The following is a 24578-nucleotide window of genomic DNA, read 5'->3' on the forward strand; positions in this document are numbered from 1 at the left end:
CAGTCTGGCAGGCTCTCTAGCCTCCCCAGACTGGGTGAGGAGCTCTCCTCTGGGCTCCCCACACCCCGCAGCCCTGCAGCCCTCATGCAGGTCAGCTGATTTGTCCAGCTCCCTGCCAGGCCTGTGGCTGACACCCCACGGTTGAGTGCGTGAACCAACAAGGGACACATGTGACAGTCAGTTCCACAGACATATACGTGCAGCTGGCCTTGAACGAATCTCCTACCCTCTCTGAGGCTGCCCTGCCAGACTCCAGGCATTGGAGGGGTGCTGGAGCAGTGCCGGTCGGGGCAGTGGTATATAAACTGTGAAGTGCCCCTTAGGCAGGCAGGGCCGCCGCACCCCATCCTCGCCCAGTCCAGGTTCCCTGGGAAGCAGGCTCTGGTTGGCGTGTCCAGCCGCAGGCGCCCTGTCCCCCAGCGTCAGCTCTCGAGGCCCAGCAGTTTGGACATGGAGCCTAATGAGGATGGATGGTATTGGGGTCCAGAAAGGCAGCAGCCAGCTCCCTCCCAAACAACAATTGAGTTTCCGAGAGATTCCGTGTGGCAGGGAGGTGATCCTGACAGACGCCCAGAGGTATCTGGGAAAAGATTGCTTTTGACGGAAGCCCAAATGGATATTAACGTCTATTGGCCTCGAAAGCACTTCTCAGCTGAGAATAGCCTTTCTTCCAGGACCCCGACCCAGATGTCTGAGCTGAGCAGGCCGGCATACCTCATCGACTCCCCTCTAATAGCCCCCGAAGCCCGGGCCCTAGGAATTACCTGCCTCCCAGCCCCAATCCTGATTGACTTCCCAGGAGGCTGGCTTCAAGTCCACTGGAGTGGAAGACGCATGGCCCCGGCCAGCGTCCTGGTCCTTCATTAAGCCTGTCCTAAGCCTTAACTCTGATTTCTGGGCTCTGGCTGGCGCTCTGGTGCTGTTCCGCCCGCCAAGGGCTTCCCAGGGATGAAGGCCATAACTCAGATGTTCCGAGTTAGGCAAACAAAAGAGCTTTCAGGCCCAGCTGTGGGGCCAGTATATTTCAATACTCCCCCCTGGAGCTTGAAGAGAGGTTGAGAGGCACTTCTGTCTTGGGGTCTCGGGGGATTCTCAGCTGCTTTCGCACAGGCTCCTAACCGCAGGCTCTGTCCTCTGAGAGCATTCGCTTGCCGCCTGCCTCGCTCGGGCCTCCCCGGCAGGTCTCCTGCTCGGGCTGGCTGCTCCTGCCACCCTCACCCTCGCATCCATTGAGAAGCTTCCTTCCCCCTCCTCTCTGCCTGGACGTCAGGACGCCAGAAACAGTCAACACCAAGGGCATGGTTCACTGTCATCAATAGTTACTGGACAGCTGCCAGACCTGCGCTAAATGTTCCGCAAGCATTTGGAATGGACGTAGGTCAAGCCGCGAAGTGCTCAAGTGGGCATGCGTCTTTGGGCTGTCCTCCATCTTCTGAGGTTTGGTGGGAGGCAGGGATGATTCCCACCATAGCAGCTAAAGACTCCGGCTGCTGGCTTTCTCAGCCTCCCTGCAGGGAGCGGTAGGCGTGTGACCCAGGCCTCACCAATCCGAAGCTCCCACGGACTTTGACTCAAGCAGGGGAAGCAAAGAAGCAGGGGCACCAGGAATCTCTTCCAAAGAAACAGTGAGATCTTGGTGGGGGTGTCCGTGCCGAGGTGGAGCCGTGTCCGCTGCTCAGAAGCAGCAGCCCTGGGGCAGTGGGGTTCTCACCAGGCAACCCCTGGCTGCGTCTGGGGGCTCTGTTCCTGGCTGCGTGGCCCTGAGCTGGTTTTCTTTGACCTCCCAGGCTCCCTCCAGGACGTTCCTCTTCTGCTTCAATCAGCCACTTTCTGTTCCCTGCAGTTAGGACCTCTAAGTGACACAGGTGGGTATCTGCATTTCACAGCCGAGGAAACTGAGGCTCAGAGAACTTAAGTAACTTGGTCTAAATCACACAGCAGGACTGAGAGCCACACTCAGGTCTGTCTGTCGATGTTGCACCTGCCAGGCTTTCTGCCTCTCTGGCAGAGGGGTTTAATGACAGGCCTGTCCACTGAGTGAGTGAACTGCCTCCTCCCCTTCTCTCTCCCTGCTCTGCCCAAGGACATGCACAACAAGGTTATGGTTCCTGAAGCACAGTTCTTACCCCATCTTTCCTTCCTCCAGCACCCTCAGTAGCTCCCTAGTGGCTGCCGCAAACCCTGCAGCCCGGGACAGCGACAGCACTAGCCTCACCTCAGCCTGCTGACTGTTCCCTGCCTGCGCCGCGGGCTTCCTGACTCCTGGCCCTTGTTAGGTTGCTCGCTCTTCCTGGAACCCCTTCTCTTTCTTGCCCGCTCAGAAACCTCTCCCACCCTTCAAGGCTCATCAGAAATGCCCCCTTCTCCATGAAGCTTGTACGAGCCTCCCCCCCCCACCCCCGCTCACCGTGACTCCTTCCACCCCAAATCCCCACACACTCTAAGTTCCTTGGGGAGACTAGGACAGGGGCTTCTCCAGCTCTCCAATTCCCTGGTACCCAGTACACAGTAGGTGCTCAGAACTGCCCATGTGAAATTAAACGTGCAGCTGAGCCAGTTTTACTGGTCCTGCTTTCCTTTGTCACTGGGGTCCCAGCCACAGCCTGGGAGGCTGAGCCACTTTCAGGGTGGAGCACAGATGTTACCCAGAGACAGTGGTGCAGGTTGTTCACTGCTCAAGGGCACCTGGCCAAGGGGCGAGGCTCACATCTGTTCTCCTTGCCAAGCCCAGCACCCCAGTGTGCCCAAAGGAAAGGACATGCATTTTTAAAATTTGCACAGTCACCCAGTGGCCTCAGCCAGAGCCTCAGGAAAGGGAGGAAGTTCACCAAGTTGTGGGGGAGGGGTAGCAAGCTCACCTCCCACATTCAGGATCCCCAGCTCTAGAACTGAGGTCAGCAAACCATGGCCCCTGGACAACTCCTGCCCGCTGCCTGTTTTTATGTGGCATGTGAACCAGGAATGTTTGGACATTTTTAAATGGTTAAAAAGAAAATCAAAAGAAGTACATGTTTAAACATCCTTTGAATAATATTTGAAGAATACATGAAAATTTGATGAAATTTAAATTTCAGCATCCACAACTAAAATGTTGTTGGGGTGCAGCCTCGCCCAGGTGTTTCCGTTTTGCCTGTGACTGCGTCCCCCCATGAAGGCAGAGTTGGGTAGTTGCAGCAGAGACCATGGGAGACCCGTGTGCCCACCCGGCTCTAGAAGGGGCCTCCCAGCCGGCAGACCTGGAGACCCCCAGGTCTTCAAGCCGGGGCCTCTGCCCTGCCCCTCCACCCTCTTCTCCCGGCTCCGGGGAGGTCTCAGACCACCCATGGCTGCCCCACCTCTGCCTCTCCATTGCTCCCACTTCCCACCCAGGCAGGAACCAGAAAGGACAAGGAACTCATGACGGCTTCTTGCCAGGAAACCACGGGGGTCTCTGCTCGCAGCAGCTGCGCACCCCCTTTATCTCCTGCACACACACCATCCACTGAATAACTCGAAAAGTCAGCGTCCACACGGGTTGGCCCTAGAACTCACATTAGCAATGGTTCATTCCAGGACACAACCCCAACGCCCTCTGGAACCACGGCTCCGGGTTGGGGGCGGCTCCATGGTCAGACGTGTTAGACCAGCTCTAACATCTGCTCCCCCATGGGCCCCCCAAGGGTTAGCACATGACCTCCACTTGCCCTGTGCAGGCTTCTGTGAGCGTGGAGTTCTTTGGTGAGATTTTGGGCAGATTTGTGGGAGCCAGAGGGCACTTGGGCAGGACCAGGCCAAGGGTGGAAGGCTGGGTTGAGAGGCTGCTCAGAGCATCCCGGATTCACCTGCACAGCCTCCTGGGCTGCCCCAGGGTCTGCCCTGAACGTCTCCAGGGCCCAGAGGGAGCCAGGCGTGGCCTTGTTGGGTGCACACACAAGCACACTGAAGCGCAGTTCTTACCCCATCTTTCCTTTCTCCAGCACCCTCAATAGCTCCCCAGTGCCTGCCCCAAACCCTGCAGCCCGGGATATTGACTCACTGTCCAGCCGCCACCATCTGTGTGCATGTCACAGTAGACCTGGAAGCCAGCAGGGTCGTGTGTGGGGAAGACAGAGTAAATGCCATCTTCCTGCTGTCCACTTAGGAGGACGTCCAGACAGTCACGTGGCCGAGAGCCTGAGACAGGGAAGGTAGGAGTCAGGGTGGCTGGGCCAGGCACCTGTGTCCCCCCATGCCCTGTCCCTAGGTCTCTCTGACTTGTCTGTCCACCCAGCATTGTCAACTCATTGGGTGGATTTGGTGAGTGGGCACCCTCTCTGAGCCTCAACTTCCTCATCTGGAAAATGGGTACAGTGAGCCCCGCAGCAGGAAGTCCTCAGCAAACAGCAGCAGTGTTTCCTTATCAGTGAACAGGTTGGGGGCGATGCAGAGAGGAAGCTGGGCAGCCAGCTCACCCAAGGAAGACTGGCCCCACCCCACTCACCGTTGGCACAGCCCCGGAGCCGTGATCCCCTGGTAGGCGCCCTCTGAAGGTCAGCCTTGACGTGGGGCCGGCCCAGCCCCCGGTCCCTCTGCAGGGCATCCAAGACGTCGCTGACTGAGTTCACCAGGTGAGCCATATGGCCTTGGCTCTCGGAGAGAAGCTGTGGGGCACAGGGATGGGTGAAGCCTGGGGTGGATGGAGCACGAGGATGGGTGGAGCCCCAGATGGGTGGAGCGCCAGGGTTCTTCATCCATACTGCGCCTTCAGCCCAGGTGAGGCGACTAAAGGAAGCCCTGCTGTGCAAGTGGAGGCAGCACCTGGCACCAGGCAAAGCTGAGTTCAGACTCCCACTCACTCCCTGGCTGTGGGTGAGGGATCAACCAAATCTTGAAATGGGGCTAACGCCGTGTTCCTGACCCAACTGCTTCAGGAACCGGTGACAACTCGGGGAGTACCCTGCACAGCGTGGGGCCCAGAGCAGGCACTCAGTGCTCAGTGCCTCGGTGCCTGCCCAACTGCAAGAATTCATGAGACACCTTACAGGTTACAAAACACCTTCACCAGTGTCTCTTCTGATCCCCCAGCAAGGCTGCAAAGGCAGGGGTGATGGACCTGCATCCGACAGGTAGGACCTTGGGGGTACTGCACCCCCACCTATCCCCCTTGTGAATATTGCTTTGACTTTCCAGAGAATCTCTGAGGTCCACCCCCGTACCTCGCCCCCACGGCATTGCCAGCAGGGAGGGCTTGAGGTGTCATCCCTGGGGCTGACTGGCAGGACAGGAACCCAGGGTTGCGTCATCTTGCAGGGAGCCCAGGGTAGGGGCAGGTCAGGGGCCGAGGTTTGGACCCAGGCTCTGGTGTTGATTCTGGGTTTTGGCTCAGGCCCCTCCTCCATTCACTAGTGAGTGACCGGGAAGGGTAACCGAGTCCCGCCCCCCATCCGTTTCCTCCTCTGTGAACCACAGCAATGGGCCCTGTTTTTCTCAGGGGTGGGGGGAGGCTCACTGTGGCATGTGTTCAGGCCTGAGTGCTCAGTCTGCGTTCTCTAATTGTGCCGTGGCCTCTGCTGATGGCCACCCTTCCCGAGATCGCTGTCCAGAGGTTCAGAGCTCAGCCAGTGCATCTCTGTCCCCACCACCGGGGCCTCTCGGCTCTGCCTGCTGCCCGAAGGGTCTGTGCGGTCTGTCGCCTCCCCACCCGGCGGCTCCAGAAGGCGGCAGGACCACAGGGAGGGGAGGCAGGGTCACGGGCAGCTTGCAACCAGCGAGCATGGAGCCTGCTGGGTTTTTACACACTGAATCTGTCACTTGCCAGATAATAGCTCGTTCGAGGAAGGAAAATAGAAATATACAGTGCCGGCAGTTTACAAAATATGATTCTCGGCTTGTCTGGAAGCAGGGGCCCTGCAAAGCTTTTAGTTTCCCTGTCAGTTTCTCCTCTGCTGAGCAGCTGATTCAGTCAGCGCTGAGGCCTGGAGGGGAGAGACGCGAGGGGGAGAGGGCATTTGGGCAGGACGGCGGGTTTCTCCCTGGGCTTTACTGCCATGTCCTGTGGACAGGTCCTGCAGGGGGAGCCCCGGAGAGGATGCAGGCAGCTCCCGGAGGGCAGGGGCAGGGGCCCACTGTGCAGGGTGCGGGCGGCACAGATAACCGGGCTCATCCGTTAAGTCAAATCGGTACTGCCTGTCCTTCTGTGACGATGCAGACACACTCGAGAAACTCAGGCACGGCCAGCTCTTGCTCACGGGCAAGGGAGACCTCAGTTTAAACCAGCAAATGATTCAAGTTGAAAATGTACATATAAACATGCCCTGAATTAATGGGGAAAGTCGGTTCCTGCTCACTGAGCTGCACAGATGCGTTAAAGAGGACTTGGCAGCTTTTAGAGGCAGGGAAATCGGAGTCGCTGCTTCCAGCCCTTCTCAGTTGTGTGACTGAGCTTAAACAAGGCACTTCGCCACGCTGAGCCTCAGGCCGCCCCTCCAGAGAATGGGGCAATGATCCCCACCTCCAGGGGCTATTGTGTTACAAAGTCCACACGGTGAACCCAGAAAGGGATTTTCAACACTGGCTCCCCCTGGGCTGAAACTGTCATAATGAAAGAGACGCTGATGTACAGACAGCATCTCTCACCTGCTGCCCACCAGCCGGGAGCTGTGGGCCATGAGCGCCGGCATCCTGCAGGTGTGGACTGTGTCATCCCTGCGTTACAGGCGAGGAGGCCCAGCCTGCAGAGGGCACCTGACACGCCCAGGGTTCCGCGGCTGGTGCTTGGTGGAGCCTGGACTGGACCCCAGCTCTGCTGACTCTAACCCTGAGGGCAGAACCGCTCTGCTCTGCCGCTCCCAGGCCAGTAGGCTCGGGCTGTTCCTGCCCGTAAGTCACCCAGGTGCTTGTTGACCTGTGGGACCTAGGGGGCTGGGAATGAGGCCCAGGGATGTGCCTTTTAACAAGCAGCTCTGGCAACTCTGGACGTGGCTTTGACAAAGCCAGGTCTGGGCTGATCAGTGGGGGCCTGGGACACTTGATGTAGAGGAGCTCGGCCCTGCAAGACACATGAGTCTGAAATCACCTTGAGTCTGTGGGAAATGAGTCAAACATTCTTGTGAGAAGTAAATATATCAGGTGGGCCCAGGCACTCCTGGGCCCCAGAAGAGCTGTGAGTCTTACAGGAAGAGCCCTAGGCCTCTGTACAGGTGGGTGGGGGAGACCCCGGGGCCATTCCTCCTGGCTCCCCAGCCTTGCCCTAAGGGTGAGGATTTGTGGGTGGGCCTGGCTGACTGAGGCTGAGGCATGTGGAGAGTGAGGTGGGGCACCCAGATCACCCAGAAAGTGTGGAGGTTTCCCCAGGCCCTGCTGATGAGGGGCGGGCATGCTACAGATGGAGGGGCAGCGGGAGGGAGGCTGAACACCCCCTCCCCGGGACGGGGAAGCCGCCTTCCCGTCAGTCACCCAGACAGGATGATGAGGACTGTAATTCCTCCAGCTGCAGCCTTCAGAGGGAAGGAAAAGACCCATTGCTCATGAGCTGTTGGGTGACTGGTCATCTTGGGTGTCCGGAAGGGGCTGGGACCGATGGCAGGGGTGGGGCTCACCTCCCAGTCCCTAAGGACCTGAGTCACAGGGGACGGGGAACAGGGCTAGAGGCTGGGCAGTACTCAAGAGGCCAGATGCCAGGCCTGACCTGGCCACTGTACCCTGGACAAATCACTGCCCCTTTCTGGGCCTCAGTTTTCTCTTCTGGAAAATGACCGAGGGCCAATGAGATGACTCTGAATCTCTGATCCTTTGAGGGGGCAAGGTCCTGCTGGTGCTCCAGGTGTGGGCAATGTTGGAAACCCTTCACCCAGATCTGCCTGGTGCATGCTGGGACCTGGCTCTGGGTGGAGGTCGGGGCAGGGCTGTGGCGGAGGTGGTGGGAAGGCTAAGGGTCTGGCTGGGCTCCTCAACTGGTCCCTCCTTCCCTGGAAAGCTGTGGGCATCGAATGGCAGTGAACGGGGGCATGTGGGGAGGCAGTGCAGTTCTCTCTGGCCTCATGGCACAGCCTCAGGGAGGGCTTGTCACTGACCAGCCACGTGACCTTGAATCTCAATTAGCCTGATGGAGGCCATGTCCTTCCTCACCTGGGTCTCACCTACACTGGAGTACCTGGGAAGCCCCTCCAGCCCTGGATTTGACCCGACTGCTGGATACTGTGGGTGCTCCTGCAATACCCAGGTCACCAGGATGGCGTGCAGGAGAGTTTGAATCCTAGCGCCACCAACTGTGTGGCCTTGGATGAGACACTCATCTCTCTGAGCCTCATTTGCTCATCTGTAGGTGGAAATCACAACAGCCCCTAGCCCCAGGGCACTCAGGGATTGAGTGAGGCCCTGGGCGTCAGGTGCCCAGCACAGGGCCAGCACAGGGTGGCAGAACCCCCATCCCCGCCCCCCGCCGCAAGACCCAAGGTGCAGACCCTGCTCCTACCTGGATGAGGCGGCCCTGCTCGCTCTGCAGGGCGCTGAGCCCCTGGCCCAGCAGGCTGTGCCCCTTCCGCAGCCCCACGCACTCCGCCTGCAGCTCTGAGGCCCGGGCCAGCAGCCGGGGGAGCTGGTCAGCCAGGGTGTCCAGCAGCTCCTGCTCCTGTTCGCCCGCCAGCCGCGGCTCGGCCTGGCGCTGGGTCAGCGCCTGCAGCACGGAGGCCTGGGCGCCCTCCAGGCGGGCGAAGCCGTCGGCGAGGTCGGGGCAGCGGGGGTCGATGAGAATGCTGAGGCGTGAGCTGTCAGCCCTGTCCACGGTGACCAGGGCGCTGTTGGCACCGGCCGGCCCGGTGCTGACGACGGGCGGGGGGGCCGTGCCGGGCACGTGGGCGTGGTTCAGGAAGAGCACGGTGCCGGTGACAGCCACGGCCAGCAGCACGGCCAGGGACAGCAGCACAGTGCACAGCACGTAGCTGCAGCTCGGCCGCTGTGGCCAGCCCGAGGCACGTGGACGCAGAGACAGACAAAGGGACAGACAGGAGAGAGAGGGGGCCGCATCAGAGGCAGACCTGGGCCTCCAGCTCTGCCCGGTGAGGAGGGCCTAGGCAGCCCTAGGACGGGGCCTCTGGCCTTTGTGAGGCCTGGATGAGGCTCAGAGGATCCCCTTCCTGGGGACAGGGAGGTAGTGTGGAAGGGAACCACACAGAGAGACAGAGATGAGAAACAGAACCCCAGAGGGGAGACAGAGACAGAGACAGAGACATACTAAAGATGGCCAGAGCGAGAGAGCAAGAGATGCAGGGAGACAGAGATGGAGAGGATGACAAGGGAACCCAGGCAGAGCCGGGGAGACTGATGGATTAAGAGGCATCTCTCCCTTGCTGCCCCTGCCCTGCCCCACATGGCCTGCCCCAGGGGCCACATGTCCCGATGTGGAGCCCTCCCGGGTCCAGTAAGGGTGGGAGGTGAAGACTCCGACTCTGCAGCCAGTTGCGCCAGGCTCAGGTCCCCAAGCTGCCATTTCCTGTGGTGTGACCTTAGGTGAGGGACCTCACCTCCCTAAGCCTCAGTGTCCTCATCTGTAAAATGGGGACAATGATGACATGCCTGCCCCACAAGCAGGTGCCCACTGTGCAGACTCAGAATGAGGGAACTGTAACGGTGACAGCAGCGATGCTATAAGTCATTGCCCTGTCTCAGCAGAATGAGTGCCTCAGGGTCATGTGCGCCCATCACTGAATGTCCCTTTCAACCCAGAGCATCTCCATTCCGAGTCCTGAAGCCTGTGCAGGCCCATGAGGCTGCCACGAGTCCCCAGGCACAGGGTGGCCACCCAGGCACCTCCTGTCCCCTTTCCTCCTCTTTCTCCCCCTCTTCACAAAGCACCGCCCCCACCACTCCACCCCCGGGTCCCAGTGAGGACTAACAGCAAAGAAGACTGGAACCCAGCGCAGCTTGTAATTAAAGGAGGCACCGTGACATACAGCAAATCCAGACTCCCAGGACCAAATCACTCACAGCCCAAAGGGAGCTTACAGAGTGATCACTGAGCGTTTGACACACGAGGAAACTGAGTCCTAGAGAGGGCCAGGGGCTTGTCCACAGTCATAGAGCAGAGCAGATCAGAGGCAGAGCTCAGGCAGGATTCCCAGCCTCCTGCCTCCTCCCAGGGCCAGACGTCTCCTGCCACTGAATTTTCCCACATTTTCAACTTTCTGAATTCAAGATGCATCTTTAAATGAGTTAGTATATTAAGTACTTGGAGCCATGCCTGGCACGTTGTGCTTGTGCAATAAATATTAGCAGCTTTTATCTCATCATCAATGTGCACAGAGCATCTGGAGGTGTTGGGTTTTTTATTTTCCACCCAAAGTGTTATTTCTGCGTCACTGATGCTAGGATATACCTTCCCTGTTATTGTTTTTTTCTTTCCTTCACATTTTAACACCTCTGACGTTTGGGGGATCCCACAATTTTAATTGGCAATTTTCTCTCTCTCTTGGTGATATATAAAAGAGCCTCTTACATCCTGCATCTAACTATGAGAAAATATGGTAGCGCAAACAGCTTCTTTCCCATAAATTCAAATTCTACAAGTAACTCCTGAATCTCCTAGTTGGCACCGGAGGACGATGGGGTCAAGGGGGAGGTGCAAGGAAGGAGTTGCTGTTGTTGGCGGGACGAGGGAGAGAATTCCTTAGCCTGTCCCTGTAGTGATGGGACTCAGCGCCCCACCCCTCCAGTCTCCACACCTGTCCAGGGAAGCGGGGGACCATCCATCCCGGGCTCCGCAAAAGCTACATGAGTTACTCCAGCCCAACCCAAACACGTCCGCTCCCCTCCATCAGCTCTGCACAGGCTGCTCCCTCCGCCCGAGGCCTCCACTTCCCCTGCTTCTCTTCTACCAGCCTGAACTTGCTCTCCTCCTTCAGGGTTCAGCTAGATGTCATCTCTTCCAGGAAGCCTGCCTTGACTCCTCAGCCCTCCTCCCAGTTTGAGCAGGGCTCCTCCTCCATGTTCCCAGAGCCCTTGCTGCCCCCAAGGTGGCACTTATCAACATAGCCGTTGCCTTGGACTTCATTCATTCACTCAAACATCCATTCAGCGTTACCTGGGTGTCCCCACGAGCCAGGCTCAAGCCAGTCCCTGAGGAGTCGGCAGCAGGCAGCCATCCCGCCTGCCCCGAGGGAACTCATGTCCCATGGACTGTGATTCTTGCCCTCTTTGGGGGCACGGATCCCTTTGGGAATTTGATGGAAGTTGTGGACACAAGAAAGCTGGGATTCAGGGACTGGCAAAGCCCAGGTCCAGGAAACCTGCCCTGGACCGAGAGCTGCTCCCCACCGCCCAAAGCACAGAGTGGCTGGTGGTCGGATGGAAGGAGGGAAGAGTCGACAGGCTGGGTCGTTTCTCCATGACCTTGCTGGTGTAGGGAGGAGGTGAAGGCCCTGGGACCCACAGTGCTTAGTGGGTCTGAGGCCATGACCTCCACGCTGAGCCCTGTGCCCACCTGGGACAGCCTGACTCAGAATGAAGGCCACCTCCAGGCCACCGCATCCCCATCACTGGGGGTCTGCAGGTTCCAAAGGGACGGGCACCACATCATTACCCCCATGCCTTGAGCGCATACTGTGTTCCTGCCGATGAAAGGTCCAAACAGCCCCCTGCTGTGGTTGGCTTCATTTTGCAGGTAGGAAAACTGAGGCTCAGAGAGAGAAGACCCTTGCCCAAAGGCACACCAGAGGCAAGCAGTCGAGCCAGCGTTTGAACCGGGGCCAGGTGACTCTGGAATCACCCCTCTGTGCCAAGGCTGCTTGCTGAGCGATCCCACAGCAGTCCTCCCTTTGCCAGAAGTGTGACCAGGGTGTGAGAGACAAAGCCCTGTGTCAGCAGTTAAGTTCTCTCCTGGAGTCCATCGGGAGACACCTTGCCCTGAGCAGCTCTAAGTGACATCCTCCGCTGAAGAGCATTAAGATCCCCAGCTGGCAAGGCAGAGAGGCCAGCCGCATCCCCTCATCCCGCTGCGTCCCCAGGACTCAGCCCACTCAGACACCTGCTTCCACCCAGGCCCTTGGTCCCTGGCGGGGAGGTGAGGGTGCAGAGGAGGGGAGTGGCTGGAGAAAGCTGCAGGGGGTCCCCTGAGGGGCAGGGGGACAATGAAGCCTGGAGATGAAACAGGCCACTCAGCAGAGGAGAATTAGTCTTCAGAGATCACCTTAAACATGAAGTGCTGGTGGCTTTTATAGGCTGCCGTTGACGTGCCTTGCAGAGAAAGCTGCCCGAGATAACAAGGGGGGCTTCGGGCACCAGCAGCCCAGGGCGCGCGGCGGGGGAGGGGCGCCTACTCGCCAGCCTGTGGCCGGGGTGGGGCGGGGTGCACAGCTGGGGTGTGCAGGAGGCGGGCGGAGGCACGCAGGGCCCCCCAGGGGCAAGGAGCGGGAGATGGTGAAGGCGTCCCAGGTGGTGGGCATGATGGGGAACCAGGAGCCCCGGGTCTGAGACCCACTGCTGGCACTAAACACCTGTGTGAGCTCCCAGCCGGAGGGACCCCAGGTACCGGCCCACAGTCAAAGGCGGCCCATGAAGCCCGGGCCAAGGAGAGGGCAAGATGGGCTCACGCCAGGGGAGGCGGGAGGCAGGAAGCCCCAGAGCTGCCTCAGTTGAAGGGTGGCATCTGTTCCAGCTGTCTCCTCTGTGTCCCCAGCCTCCAGAAGTGGCCATGGGGTCTGGTGGAGGACTCGAGGGCGCTGGAGGAAGGGACTCATGGCCACGGTGCTCTGTGAGCCAGACCAGCCCAGCCTGCACCCCCTGCCTTCCTCCTTGTTTTCCAAGGGAGCTGGGTAGCCGTAGTCCCCTGGGTAGGCTGAGACCACACTCCTTGTATCAAAGTAGGAAGAAGAAAGTCTTCCTCCAGGAGGAGGCCAGGCAAGGTTAGATCCAGGTGCAAGCCACTCCCAGCCCCCCATCTCCTAGGAGCACCCCAGCCATAGGCAGGACGGCTGTTCATCATGACAGAAACACGCTGTGTGGCCTCAGATGGGGAAACCATGGGTGGGCAGTGTGCGGTTGGGGCCCATGAGGGGCTCTCGGGCACCAGGCTGCAGATGGGCTCATGGATCAGGGGAGGGAGACGGCCCAGCCCGTGCCCAGCCCAGAGCCCCTGGGGGAGTCCTCCTCACCTCTCCCCAGGGAGCCACATCTGCTCCCATCGCCAGCAAAAGGCTCCTGACGTGGGCTGAACTCTGATCCTCTGGCCCTGGTGGTGGGGATGTAGGGGTCCTAGAGACCCCTTAAAGTGACGGGCTGGTTGTTCTGCTCAACATTCTGGTGTCCCAAAGACTTGGAAAGAGTGCTTGCTGGCTTGTCCTACGAGTCCTGAGGACCAGCTCCCCATCCTGCTGGGGCCTCTTTGTGTAACCCATGCTGAGGGAAGCCTCAGGATCACCGGGGGGCAGGGGGGGATCCGGGGGAGTGGCCAGAGGGCTGCTAAGGGACAAAGAGACAGCGCCTAGGAGCTGCCCATGTCTGCCCCCTCCCAAAGGCTCCAAGCCCCCTGAGCTCTGTCAATCCCCAGAGACCCCTCAGCTCTGTGTCCATTTCAGATGAGGGAGGGTATCCAGATGTTTTCTGTGAGGGTCTTGCCCACCTTCCCCAGCTCTGGGCCCCCAGCCCACAGACCCCCAAACCAGGCTCCCTCCACCCCAAACCTGAGCGCTCCTGAGATTCCCACCCACCAATGGCACCAGCTTCACTGACCACCCCCTCCAAAGGCGGGCACCTCCCTGGGCTCCCCTCCCTCAGCCCCACACCCAGCCAGCATCTGGCTCTGTCCATTCCACCTCCTTTGATCCCCCGGCCCCTCAAGCCCCGCACCCAGGTCCAAGCCCCGTCACCTGCCTCTAAATCGCTGTGATGGTCTCCCCGCCGGCCTCCCCGACACCCCCCAGCCCCACAACCCATTCCCCGCACAGCAGCCAAGAGCCCTCCTGATAGCAGAGAGCCCAGGACACTCCCGCTGAGACCCCTCCAGGGCTACAGAGGCCTCAGGAGCAGGTTCGGCTGGTCCTTCCTGCCCCCCAGCCTCAGCTATTCCTGCCACCCCCACCCTGGCTCCTTTCTGTCCCCAACACACCTCAATCTCCTCAGAGGAAAGACTTGGCAAATGCTGTTCAGTTTATAAACATCACTGCCCGGGGAAGTGGTCTTTGCACTCCCACCCCTGGCCACCTCTGGCCTCCCCATCCAGCCACACCGTTGGGCCGGGTGGTGAGCTCCGTGGGGCAGGGCCGGGGCCTGAGGAGGGGCTTAAGAAAAGACCAGAGAAGGAAGGAGTCCTTGACTTGTAGCCCTTGTGGGCCTGTCCCTCTCTTTCTTCACCCTCCTTCTCTCCCAACCCAGGCACAGTGACCTCCCCCCAACCCCAGGCCACGAGAGGACTGAGGCATGTGTCGTTTTCTTTATCATGCCCATCGTGGTTTGTAATAACACCATGATGTGAGTTTTTTCCTCCCGTGAGGCTCTAAGCTCCCAAGGCACAGGTTCACAGCTGCACCTCCTAGCTGAAGCAGGGACCCTATACATAGTCATTGAGTGAATTAACTGCAGCAGGGTTTAGGTTAGACATCAAGAAGAACTTCCCAATGGGTTTTTTTTTTTTTTCCCCTTTCTGGAGTGTTTTTAGAAGTTTTGAAAATATCAAGAGACATTACCTGGGATAGGTCAGAGGTCAATCTCCCCATAGAGGGGCTTGCCTTGGGGACTGCTGAGAAACAAGCCCCCTCCCAACAGGGGGAGACGGCAACAGGGTGACTTCCTGCCCCATGCTCCGAGGTTAGGAGAATCATGTCTATTTCTAGATCCTTTCATCTGAGCAACTCCGAACTCCTGGCAAATATTCCACCGTCATTGCCTGCCCTAAGGGTGTGAGAGCCCCTTCATTCTGCAAGCAGAGAAAGGATGCTCTCACGAAGTCGGCTCCTTGTCCAAGGTCACCCAGCAAATGAGGAGCTGAAGCCGGACAGGCCCAGGACACAGGCGGCCTGAGGCTGTCCCCAGAAATGGCAACACTTGGATGCAGGCCCTTCAACGGCCGTGGGTGTCGTGAGTGCCCTGGGAACTGCGCACCGGGTGCTGGAGCCCTCTCCTTGGTAATTACATAATGCGGCTGAGCAGGCTGAACGAGAAAGGACAGCCAGCCTCTCGTCTCTGTGTCTTCCCACTGAGGCTCATCGGCCACCCTGGAGGACCCAGATTCAGGTCCTGGCTGCAGCACTCTTAGCCTCAGTTTCCTCATCTGTCAAATGGGTTGATCATTCCTGCCACCAACCTCCCAGGCTGGCTGTGACTAAGAAACATGAGATATGGAGATGAGCCCAGCTGGTGTTCAGTGTGTGACACTAGTTTCTTTTCCCGAGGAAGTGCCCTGTTAACCTCAGCCAGGCCCTTCTGGCAGAACTGGGTGGTCAGACTGCTCTCCCCGGTGGGCAAAGGGGAGATCATGACACTGACAGCCTGTAAAAGGGGACAAGCTACTTTGAGAATCATCCTCCTCAAGGGTGCACAGTGCTTTGCAGTTTGCAAAACACACCAGTATTTCACTCAGCCCTCATAACAGCCCTTGTGAAGTGAGGAGGAAGCGGGGATTGCTGGTCCCATTTTACAGATGGTGAAGCCCAGACTCAGAGAAGGGGAGTAACTTACCCAGAGACACAGAGAGAATGTCAATGGTCAAGAAGAAACTAGAAGCAAAAAGGAGAGAAGGCCAGGCCCAAAGAAATAGACCCGGAAGGAACCAGGGCAGGGAAGTCTCTCTCTTTCGACAGTGGGCACAGGGAAGGCCTTGCCTCTTATCTGAAACTTCAGACAAGCCTGGAGATGGCACAGGACGGCCTCCCTACATGCTGGGTCACCAAAGGAGTAGGGCAGGGAGGCGGTGCTTGATATTTGTCCAGACACCCGGGGCCACAAGCCCTAGGCAGCCTCTGATGCCAAAGGGCAGATAGCTGGGCTCTGGCCTGGCAGCAGCTGGAACACACATCCCAGGAAGCAGCAGAGAGGCCAGGGCTGGCCCAGGAGGCCTTAAAGCCACATTGCAAACAGATCCCTAAGCCACTTTCCTTGAGACACAGCAGCACTTGCTGGCTCCTCTCCCATGGCTCCTCCTGGCCAGGTTTCATGCATTTCAATTCAGCAAGTATCCCTCAGCTCCCAACCTGAGCTGCATGGAAAGACAGGACCCTGGACCCAGGGGAAGACCCCAGGATGGGGGCCCAGAGGGAGCTTATGTCCAAAGGGAGCTCCTGTTGGAGGTAGGAACAAGGCAGGAAGATAAAGGCAGCTGAGCAGCACAGGCTAAATGCTGCTGGGACTTCAAAGCACAGCCACTAGGCATCAGGGAAGGCTTCCTGGAGGAGGTGGCATTTGAGTAGGTTTTGAACTATATATATGGAGGATTTCCCTGAGAGAAGCAGGGTGTATGTGTGTGTGTTTGGGGAGCTTGTTGGAGCCAACAAGATGAGACAGCAAAGGTTTGGAAATGGGCACTCTGGGTGTAGGACCGGATGTTTGCTAATGACAAGCAGTCAGTACCTGTAAGGGGCTAATGGGAAGGGAGAATGGGCCAGGCTGGGGATGGCTTGAACAACAAGGCTAGGAGGTAAGACTGCTCTTGTTAAGCCGGGAGAAAGTCAGATCCCAGCTGGAGAGGACTTTTTGTTTGAGGATGGCTTGGGTGTGGACCTGATTTAACAGAGGAACCAACCACTCTGGGAGTCATTGGGAGAGGCTTAGGGGTCAAACCTGGCTTTGAATCCTTGCTTTCCTGCTAGCATGCTGCATGACTTGGGTGCATGCCTCAATCTCTCTGAGCCACCGTCCCCCTGGGATGTGGGCAGGTGCATCCCTGCCTAGCCCTCAGGCTGCTGCAGAAAGTGAGGTTGTGCAGACGGTTGGGAAAGGGCTTTGCAAACTGTGAAGGCACGCCACAGCAGTGTCACTCCAGACAGAACACGCAGCCTGCAGCTCCTGAGAGTGAGGGGCCGCCAAGGCCCGCCCCTGCCACCCCCCTCCTCCTGCCACTGCAAACAAGAACTGTTCCTTCCCCAATGACATCTGTCTGGGAGAAATTTGAAATTTAAAACGGGCAGCCCCATTATTTCCTCTCTGTGGCAAGTGAACCTCCTCATTTCGCCTGCTGGCCCTAGTCCCTTGGCAGCCCAGCCTGGGGCAGCCCTAGGGCTGCCCCTCCACTCAGCTTCCCATCTCCAGCCCCATCTCTGGCCAGCCCTGGAGCTCTGCCCTCAACCCCCTTCCAGTGCACAGCCCTGGGCACCCTCCACTGCCCCTGAAGAGGTAGCAGGAAGGATGGGATGAACAGACCTGGTGCCCAAGGACCCAGGTTCAAATCCCAGCAGAGCTGCATGGCCTCCGGCAGGAGCAACCCCCTTTGAGCCTTGCTTTCCTGGTGTTAAAGCTGGAGAACCATAATATCCAGTGTTCTTTCATGAGGCACATATTTATTGATCCTCTGCTGCATGAGGGTGGGGTAGGCTTGCTAAAGTGTGAGGATTCAGAGGGGATGGGGCGAGGGTCTCATGCCAGGCACCTGGCATAGGATGGTAAGTGGTTCAGATGCCCATTGTAGAGGTGAGGCAACAGAGACGCACACTAAAGGGCTGGTCACACTGTAAACTCTATAGGTCCTCTACTTAACTCTGCGCACGCATGCCCCTGGGTCCGTTGGAGGAGCAAGGGGGCTCCGCAGCCAGAACCCCAAGTTCAAGCCTCCCACGGAGGAGGAGAGGAGGGTACCCGCCCTGCCCGGGGCCTCTCGGGTACGCCCAAAACTCCAGGCCACCCCTCCGGTCGGAGCGGACACCGCCTCGCCCACCGCCTCGCCCACTGTACGGGCCCTACGTCCCCAAACCCCGGGCCCGCGCGTACCTGCGGCTTATCGCGCGGCCGGTCCTCAAGTTGGGAAGCGCCGCCCATGGTCTTCCACCGGTCGTTGACCATCTTCCGGCAGGACTGGCGGGGACGCCGGGCGAGGCGCGCCGCTGCGGAGCGCAAAGGCGCCGAGGTGGGCGCGGGCTCGGGCGCTGGGCCCGTTCTGCCCGCCGGTTCCCCGCCTCGGTGCCCTGCGATGGGGCGGCCCGAGCCAGCGGGCGTGTGTGTGCGTGTGTGCGAGTGTGTGAGTGTGCGTGCGTGTGTGCGCGCGTGCGGATGTGTGCGGGCGACAGCGGGAGCGCGAGAGCCGCCCGCCGCCCGCCCGCCGCTCGCGCTGCGCGCCGTTCCCGCTCCCCGCTCCCGCGCCTCCCCCTGCGCGCTCCTCTCCCTCCTCCCTCCCTCCTTCTCAGTCTCCGGGTCTTTTTTGCCTCGGACTCTCTTTACCTTTTATTGCTCCCCCGGTCTCCCTGTGACACACACGCACACACCGCGGACGGCGACAGTTAAACTCCACCTCCCCAAAGGCCAAGATAGAGGAGGCAAACCGGCCCCAGACCCTCGGGGCCCTCCGGGAGGGCAGCGAACAGCCGCGGACAGCCCGGCCCTCGCTGGCTCCGGAGGGGCCTGAGAACCCCCGGAGGCGCCTCCTCGCAAACTTCCTCCGGAGCCGGACTCGCGCTAACTCACTACACACGGTGGGCACGGCGCTGGGTGGGCCCCGAGGACGCCCCCAAAGGGCCGTCGGGCGTCTCCAGGGCTTGGCGCCGCGCTCCTCTTGGTCCCTTCAAGGTTCAGGGCTCGCCCCGCGACCCGGGCTGGGGCGCGGTTGGGGGATGGCCCAAGTGCGCCCCCTGCGGGTCTCCGAGGACTGGGTCCGGACTCCCGGGCAAGTGCGCTCAGTCCCCGAGTCTCTAGCCACGAGGGCCCTCCCCCTTCGGACCTGACCCGCGAGGCTGGCCCTGGGAGTACCTCGGCCAGAGTCGGCAGACCTACGTCGGTGCCGTTTGCGGGCGGAGAGCTGGTCCGACGCCTCCCAGCCCAGGCGGCCCGCGGACTGAATTGGGATCCCCGCCGCCGCGACAGCCGCCGGCGCTGCGGTCTCGAGTACGAGCCGCTCTGCGTTCTGCCCGCGCTCCCGGCCGATCGCCCGCGTTCCCCAGGCGCGTCCTGCTCTGTCTCAGCCCCCGCCTCCTCCTCTGCCCGGGAGAGGAGGGATTTATGCCGGGAGGGGGCTTCGTAGCCGCCCCCTCCCACTGGCAGCACTTTTAAAAGCATTTAATCCGCCCGGTGCAGCCTTCAGAGGTAATTGACAAAGTCCTTAATCTGCGCTGTTAACGAGCTGCTATTGTGGCTTCTGACCGGGAGGCGCCCACACGACCCGACGCCCCGTTCCCGGCCAGCAGCCCCCTCCCCGGGCCTCCGCGGGAGCCTGGCCGACTGCCCCTCCCCCAGCCTTCTCTGCGGCTCCTTATCTTCTGCTCCCCCAGCTTCAGAATAGACACCTCTGTTCCCTGCTTCTCCCCAAAGCTGTCTTCCGGCTCCCGGGGCGCCTTGGCCCGCCACGCTGTTCCCTGGCACCGTCTTCGTCTCTCCCCCACTGGCTGCCAGTCTGTCGCCCCATCTTCATCCCTCTCCCAGCCCCTCACTGGAGAGGGAGACTGCCTGGGTGTGGGGCAACGCAAAGCTGGGACCGGGGGCACTCCCTGCCCCTTGCCATATGAGCAGACTGTTACCCACCAGAAGCTGGGTTCACAGCCTGCCAGCTGTTTGTCTCCAGCCTCCTCTTCTTTCAAGGGCTGCCTGCTGGCCTTACCTGCAGCCCCACCCCCACTGCCCCAGGGAGGCAGCCCAAGGAGCCAGAGAGGGTCCCTCAGCACTGGCCGGGAGTCAGGGGACCTGGGTTAGTGTCCTGGCACCGTGGCTCTTTCTAGGTGGCACCTATCCCCTGAGACCTGCGGATTAAAGGAATTGGCAGGTGACCGCTTGGACCATCAAGTTTGGGCAGAGGGGTGTGGTGGAAAGCACAGGGTCCTGGCCTGGCGCAAGCAGCTGTGCCTCTGAGCCTCGGTTTCCTACGGTTGCCAAAAGTTTAACTGTATTCTCTTCAAAAAGGCTCTTGTGAAGTTCTAAGAGAGTGCATTGAAGCCCCTGAGCAGGGCGAGGCCTCAAGCTTTCCCACTATGACCTTGGGCAGATTTCCTGTCTTCCCTAAGCCCGAATTTCCTCACTGAACAAGAAATTGCAACTTCCCCCTTTTAAATGGGCGATTGTGAGGTTTGTAGGCATGAGACTGGGACTGCAAATCTGTGATTCCAGTTTGAGGAGAGGATGTAAACTCCAGACATGTTTATACACAGACAGAAGATCGCCCTTGGCGGACCCTGAACTGAGAGTCTGGATGTCGGCGGGGTGCTAGGGACCAACGGAGTTTTGGTATATATGCTCTGGGTGGACAGAGAAGGCATCCTGGATGAGGAGGGGGTGTGCGCTGGGCTGTGAAGGTGGGGACCTGTAGATGTTGGGGGAGAAGGCATGTCAGGTAGTGAAGCCACAAAGCAAAGGCAGAGGATGGAGAGTGACAGTAGCCTGCATGGGCTGGTGCCTACAGGAGGACGCTGGCTGGAGGATCTGCTCCCAGACCTGCAGGAGGGCGGTTGGACAGGTAGGCGGGGGCCACCTAGTGGCTCCTCCCGGCACTGTTCGCTGTCGGGTTATTTCACGTGCTCAGCCGCAGATTCCTCACTTTCTTGCCTCTGAGGGGTGGTGAGTGAGTGTGTGGGGTGGTCTTCACCCATCACCCACTCTGGGGTGATGCCCCTGCTCAGACCCCCCAGAAGAAGAGTTGGCTCTGGTACAGCTCTGTCATGAGCCTGCAGGCCTTTGCTCAACACCTTATATGCTGCCCTCACCTGCCATGCTTGGGGCACTATCTCAGGAGAGGACCGTGCCGCTCTCTGGTCATCTGCCCGAGATCCATATGAGAAAATCGCAGCTGACCCCACAGAGGAGACAGCGCCCCACTTTCTGATTTCCTTTTGACAAAGCTGGTGTACGCAGAGCCCCAGAGATGAGCCCAGGTGAGCTCAGCTGGATCAGAGGGGTATTAGGGCTTTCCAGCCAGTCCAAGGCAGGGCATTCCAGGAACTGGCCAGTCACCCCTGCCCACTCCCTCCCTGCACATCCCCTCACCCTTCTCCCTCAGGCTCGCCAACTCCCCGTGTTCCTGTCTTTCCTGCCCATGGCCACCTAGACGTGATGGTCCCACCCACAGAAAACTCTTGTCTGGGATTTTTAGTTGAAATTCCAGAGAAAAGGCCTGTGATTCTTCCTACTCATCCTTTGGAGCCAGGATATATCAATCATAAGTCGTCAGCTGGCCGAAGACAGGTGTCCTTGTCTGATGGAGGGCATGGCTGTGGGGTCCTGACACAGGGCACCTCCCTTAGTGGGGAGTGGGTACAGGGCAGGCAGCAAAGTATGTCAACCTCAAGAGAGCCTTCCCATCAGGGAGACAAGATGACGTTCAGGGTTGCTGCTGTTTGACTTGCTGTGGCCCACTGAGCATCATCCCAACACTGAGCCCCGTGCCAGGCACTCTGCATCCTGCCAGCCACCCGGAAACACAGGAGCTAGCGTTATGCGCATTTCAAGGATGAGAAAACTGACTCCAAAAGGTAAGTTATGTAACTTGGGAAATAGCATGATTAGTAAAATGATACAAATAATAGCTACCCTTCAGGAAGCATTTTCATGTGCTGTGGACCATTCATTAGCAATAGATCTCATTTCATGTAATCTTCACCAGAAGCCTATGGGTGACATTAATATCCCCATTTTATAGATGAGGCAGCTGAAGCTCAGAGAGGTTAAGTGATGCGGCCAAGATCACACAACAATTGGTGGGGCCAGAATCTGAACCCAGGTCTCTGCCCTGTGGAGCAGATCCCCCTTTCTCACTCACGTCCATCCTCTTGGTTGGCTAGAGCTGGGCCTGAGACTAGTGCCATGCAGCTGGCCTGCAGCAGGAGCTCAGTGAACGTGAGCCGAATGTCAAATATGCTTGTCTCTTGGGGACCAGGGGATCGGCTGGCCGGGAGGTAGGGACCTCTGGCCTCCGTCCACCCGGCCTCTGCCCCATGCTGCCGAGGGCACTCAGCTCTCACCGTAAAGCTGTCTCAACTTAACTCTGACAGTCACATTTATCATTAAAAATAAATTTATCTTGGCTTCCCATGGCGTGGAAAGCTACTGTGCAGTGATTCAATGGGCTTGTCACCCCTCGCGGTTAGGCACGGGGAGCTGAACAACTGGATGGTCTCCAACTCCAGCTCCTCATTTTCTGCGGCAGGAGCCAGAAATGTACAGTGGGCTGACATTTAATTTAGAATCCAACACACCTTGACATAAACCCATAATACAAAGGCGGGGGCGAGGGTAGGGGGAGTCCAAGTGACAGGGCGGATTTCTTTCTTTCTTTTTTCTTTTTTCTTTTGCTTTGTCAACTCTGAGTGGTGCTGACAGTCTAGAGGCCGCAATCAAAGGCAAGAATTAGCACGGAGTGAACGTGTGTGTGTGAGTGTGGGAGCTTTTTCGTGGATACGGCATGCACAGGCGGGTGGGTCTGTGCCCTGAGTCCACTGGGATGCTGTGTGTGGCATCTTGCAGCGTGTCTGTCGGGTGGAACCAGAGAAATGTGTGCCAAGGCGGGGTTCTCAGGGCTGAGACTGGAAACCAGGAGTGGGACAGCTCGGACATAATGGGCCAGAGGGTACCTGCCCGTGGGTCTTGGGGTCTCCAGCCCTTTCCACGGGTCCTCCAACACACAGTCAGTGCTCTCTAAGTACGGAGCTTCTTTTAAAAGCTGGAGGCAGAGTTCCGGCTTTTCATTCAGCAGAACACCCTGATGGACTATTTGGGTGTGAAAAGCTGGGGGTCAGGCTTGGCCAAGGAGGGGAGGGCAGGACCTGGGAGGGAGGCCAGAAACCCAGGGAGAAAGGTGGTCTCAGCAGAAGCAGCTGGAAGAGGAAGGTTCATAGGGAGGGGGAGGGAGGCAGAGGGAGCAAGGAGGGAAAGGCCGAAGCCCACCCGGCCAGGTGGGGGCCTGGGGAGAAGGCTGGCCCGGGAGCCAGAGTGCGGGCGGGCACAAGTCCGAGTCCGCAGCGGGATGCGTGCGCTGGTACCAGAGTGGTTTTCCATGTTGTGCCACAGGAGCAACCCATCTGTTCTCCCTGGTTTTGGTAAGAGTCTGCTCTGCTTAACGGCCTGTGTTCGCGGCTTTGGGGGAATGAAAGTAGTGGGCCCTGCCCCTGACCCAGCTCAGCTTCAAGGCAAGGCTGGGTGTGGGGTCCAGCTACCAGAGGGGCGGAGGGGCGGAGAGGGAGGCTCTAGAGATGCAGAATTCAGGCCCAGCAGGAAATTCGACCCGCAGGTGACACCAGCTTTCAGTTTTCAGTTTTAGAAGAAACGCGCCGTTTTACTGAATGCCCACTCTGCCAGGCATGGTGCGGGTGGCTTGGATTTTCTCACTGAAATCCTTGCAAGAACCTCAGAGGCACATGTCATGGTTTCTGTGCCATTTCACCAATAAAGGAACAATGGAAATATGTGAAGGTCAAGCAGCTTGCTCAAGGTTGTGCATTTTATAAACATCACAGCTTGCATTTGAGCTCTGCAGTCTGGTCCCAGAACCCCCAGCTGCAGAATTTGGGGACCCTATGCAGCTAACACTTGGATTACACGTGTTTGTTGTTGAACGAAAAGAACTGGGTATAGCAAACAAACATCTTGCAACCAGCGGCCGCGTCCCAACAGTCAAGTGGCCAAACTTTCAAAAAGGGCGAGCCTTGTTTCCTCTTCTTTCCCGTCTGTGCACTGTAAGATACTGGACTCAGTGCTAATCCTGTCAGTCGCTGTGTCTGCCGACTCCCATGGTGGTTGTTTCCTCGTGTTTTGTAATTTTAGATTGTGTGCTCCATCTTGGTCAGAGCTTTATCTTTGGGAATCCGGTGGGTTCTGGGCTGGGCGTCTGACCTTCCGTGGAGGAATGGCTGTTGTTTTCACTAGGCACCCAAGGACACCCCAGACCCACAGCCACTTAAAGTTCTCGTCTTCCATAGAGAATGAATTCAAACTAAATCTTTATGAGGAGAGACCTGTGGTTATTAATCTAAAGCAGAAACTTTTTCCTTCACCTCTTCTCTTTCCCCTGAAGATGGACTTTTTGCTAGTCTGCCCATGTCCACGTAGGCTCTCTGTCACCTTTTAGTTTCTGGCCTATGGTGATTTCCTTCTCTTTTTTAAGTTTAGCTACACATTTAAAAGGACGTTTGTGATATCAGATCCAACTTTTGTAGGTTTTTATTGTCGTAGGTGTCTAGTCTACTGTATTACTGAAAACTCTCTTCTCTCATGCCTGTTCACTTTATTTTAACTTGAAAACTAAAGTCTAAATTATATATGATAAAATGCACAGATCTTAAGGGTAGAGTTTGGTGAATTTTGGTCACCACACCCGTCATTTCTGTTGCCCTAGGAAGTTCCCTCCTGCCCCTCTGCTATCACACCCGGCCCCCCCAGCGGTAACCACTGCTCTGATTTCTATCACCTTAACTTCCTTTTGCCTTTTCTTAAATTCCATGTGATGGAACCGCATGGAGTGTGCGCTTTTGGATCTGACTTCCTTTGCTCGGCGTTGGGCTGATGAGATTCAT

The 24578-nt window shown here is 58.2% G+C and overlaps 1 protein-coding gene across 3 annotated transcripts in view; it reads right to left on the reverse strand.

Annotated features, from left to right (window-relative positions):
• Nucleotides 1-19019, reverse strand: part of FIBCD1 (fibrinogen C domain containing 1) — a 35716-nt gene extending 16697 nt beyond the window's left edge. The window contains exons 1-5 of one of the 3 annotated variants that reach the window (XM_045517313.2): nt 18838-19019; nt 17866-17978; nt 8432-8911; nt 4460-4619; nt 4016-4152 (exon numbers count right to left, since the gene is read on the reverse strand). In XM_045517313.2, the coding sequence (XP_045373269.2) occupies nt 4016-4152; nt 4460-4619; nt 8432-8911; nt 17866-17937 (849 nt within the window). In that variant the 5' untranslated portion in view covers nt 17938-17978; nt 18838-19019. Of the gene's footprint in view, nt 1-4015; nt 4153-4459; nt 4620-8431; nt 8912-17865; nt 17979-18312; nt 18705-18837 lie in introns of those variants that run through there. The other 2 variants (XM_074362414.1, XM_074362413.1) reach the window with 2 other exon arrangements.
• Nucleotides 19020-24578: the final 5559 nt, after the last annotated feature.

This window comes from Camelus bactrianus, chromosome 4 (assembly GCF_048773025.1).
Source record: "Camelus bactrianus isolate YW-2024 breed Bactrian camel chromosome 4, ASM4877302v1, whole genome shotgun sequence".
Lineage (NCBI taxonomy): Eukaryota > Metazoa > Chordata > Mammalia > Artiodactyla > Camelidae > Camelus > Camelus bactrianus.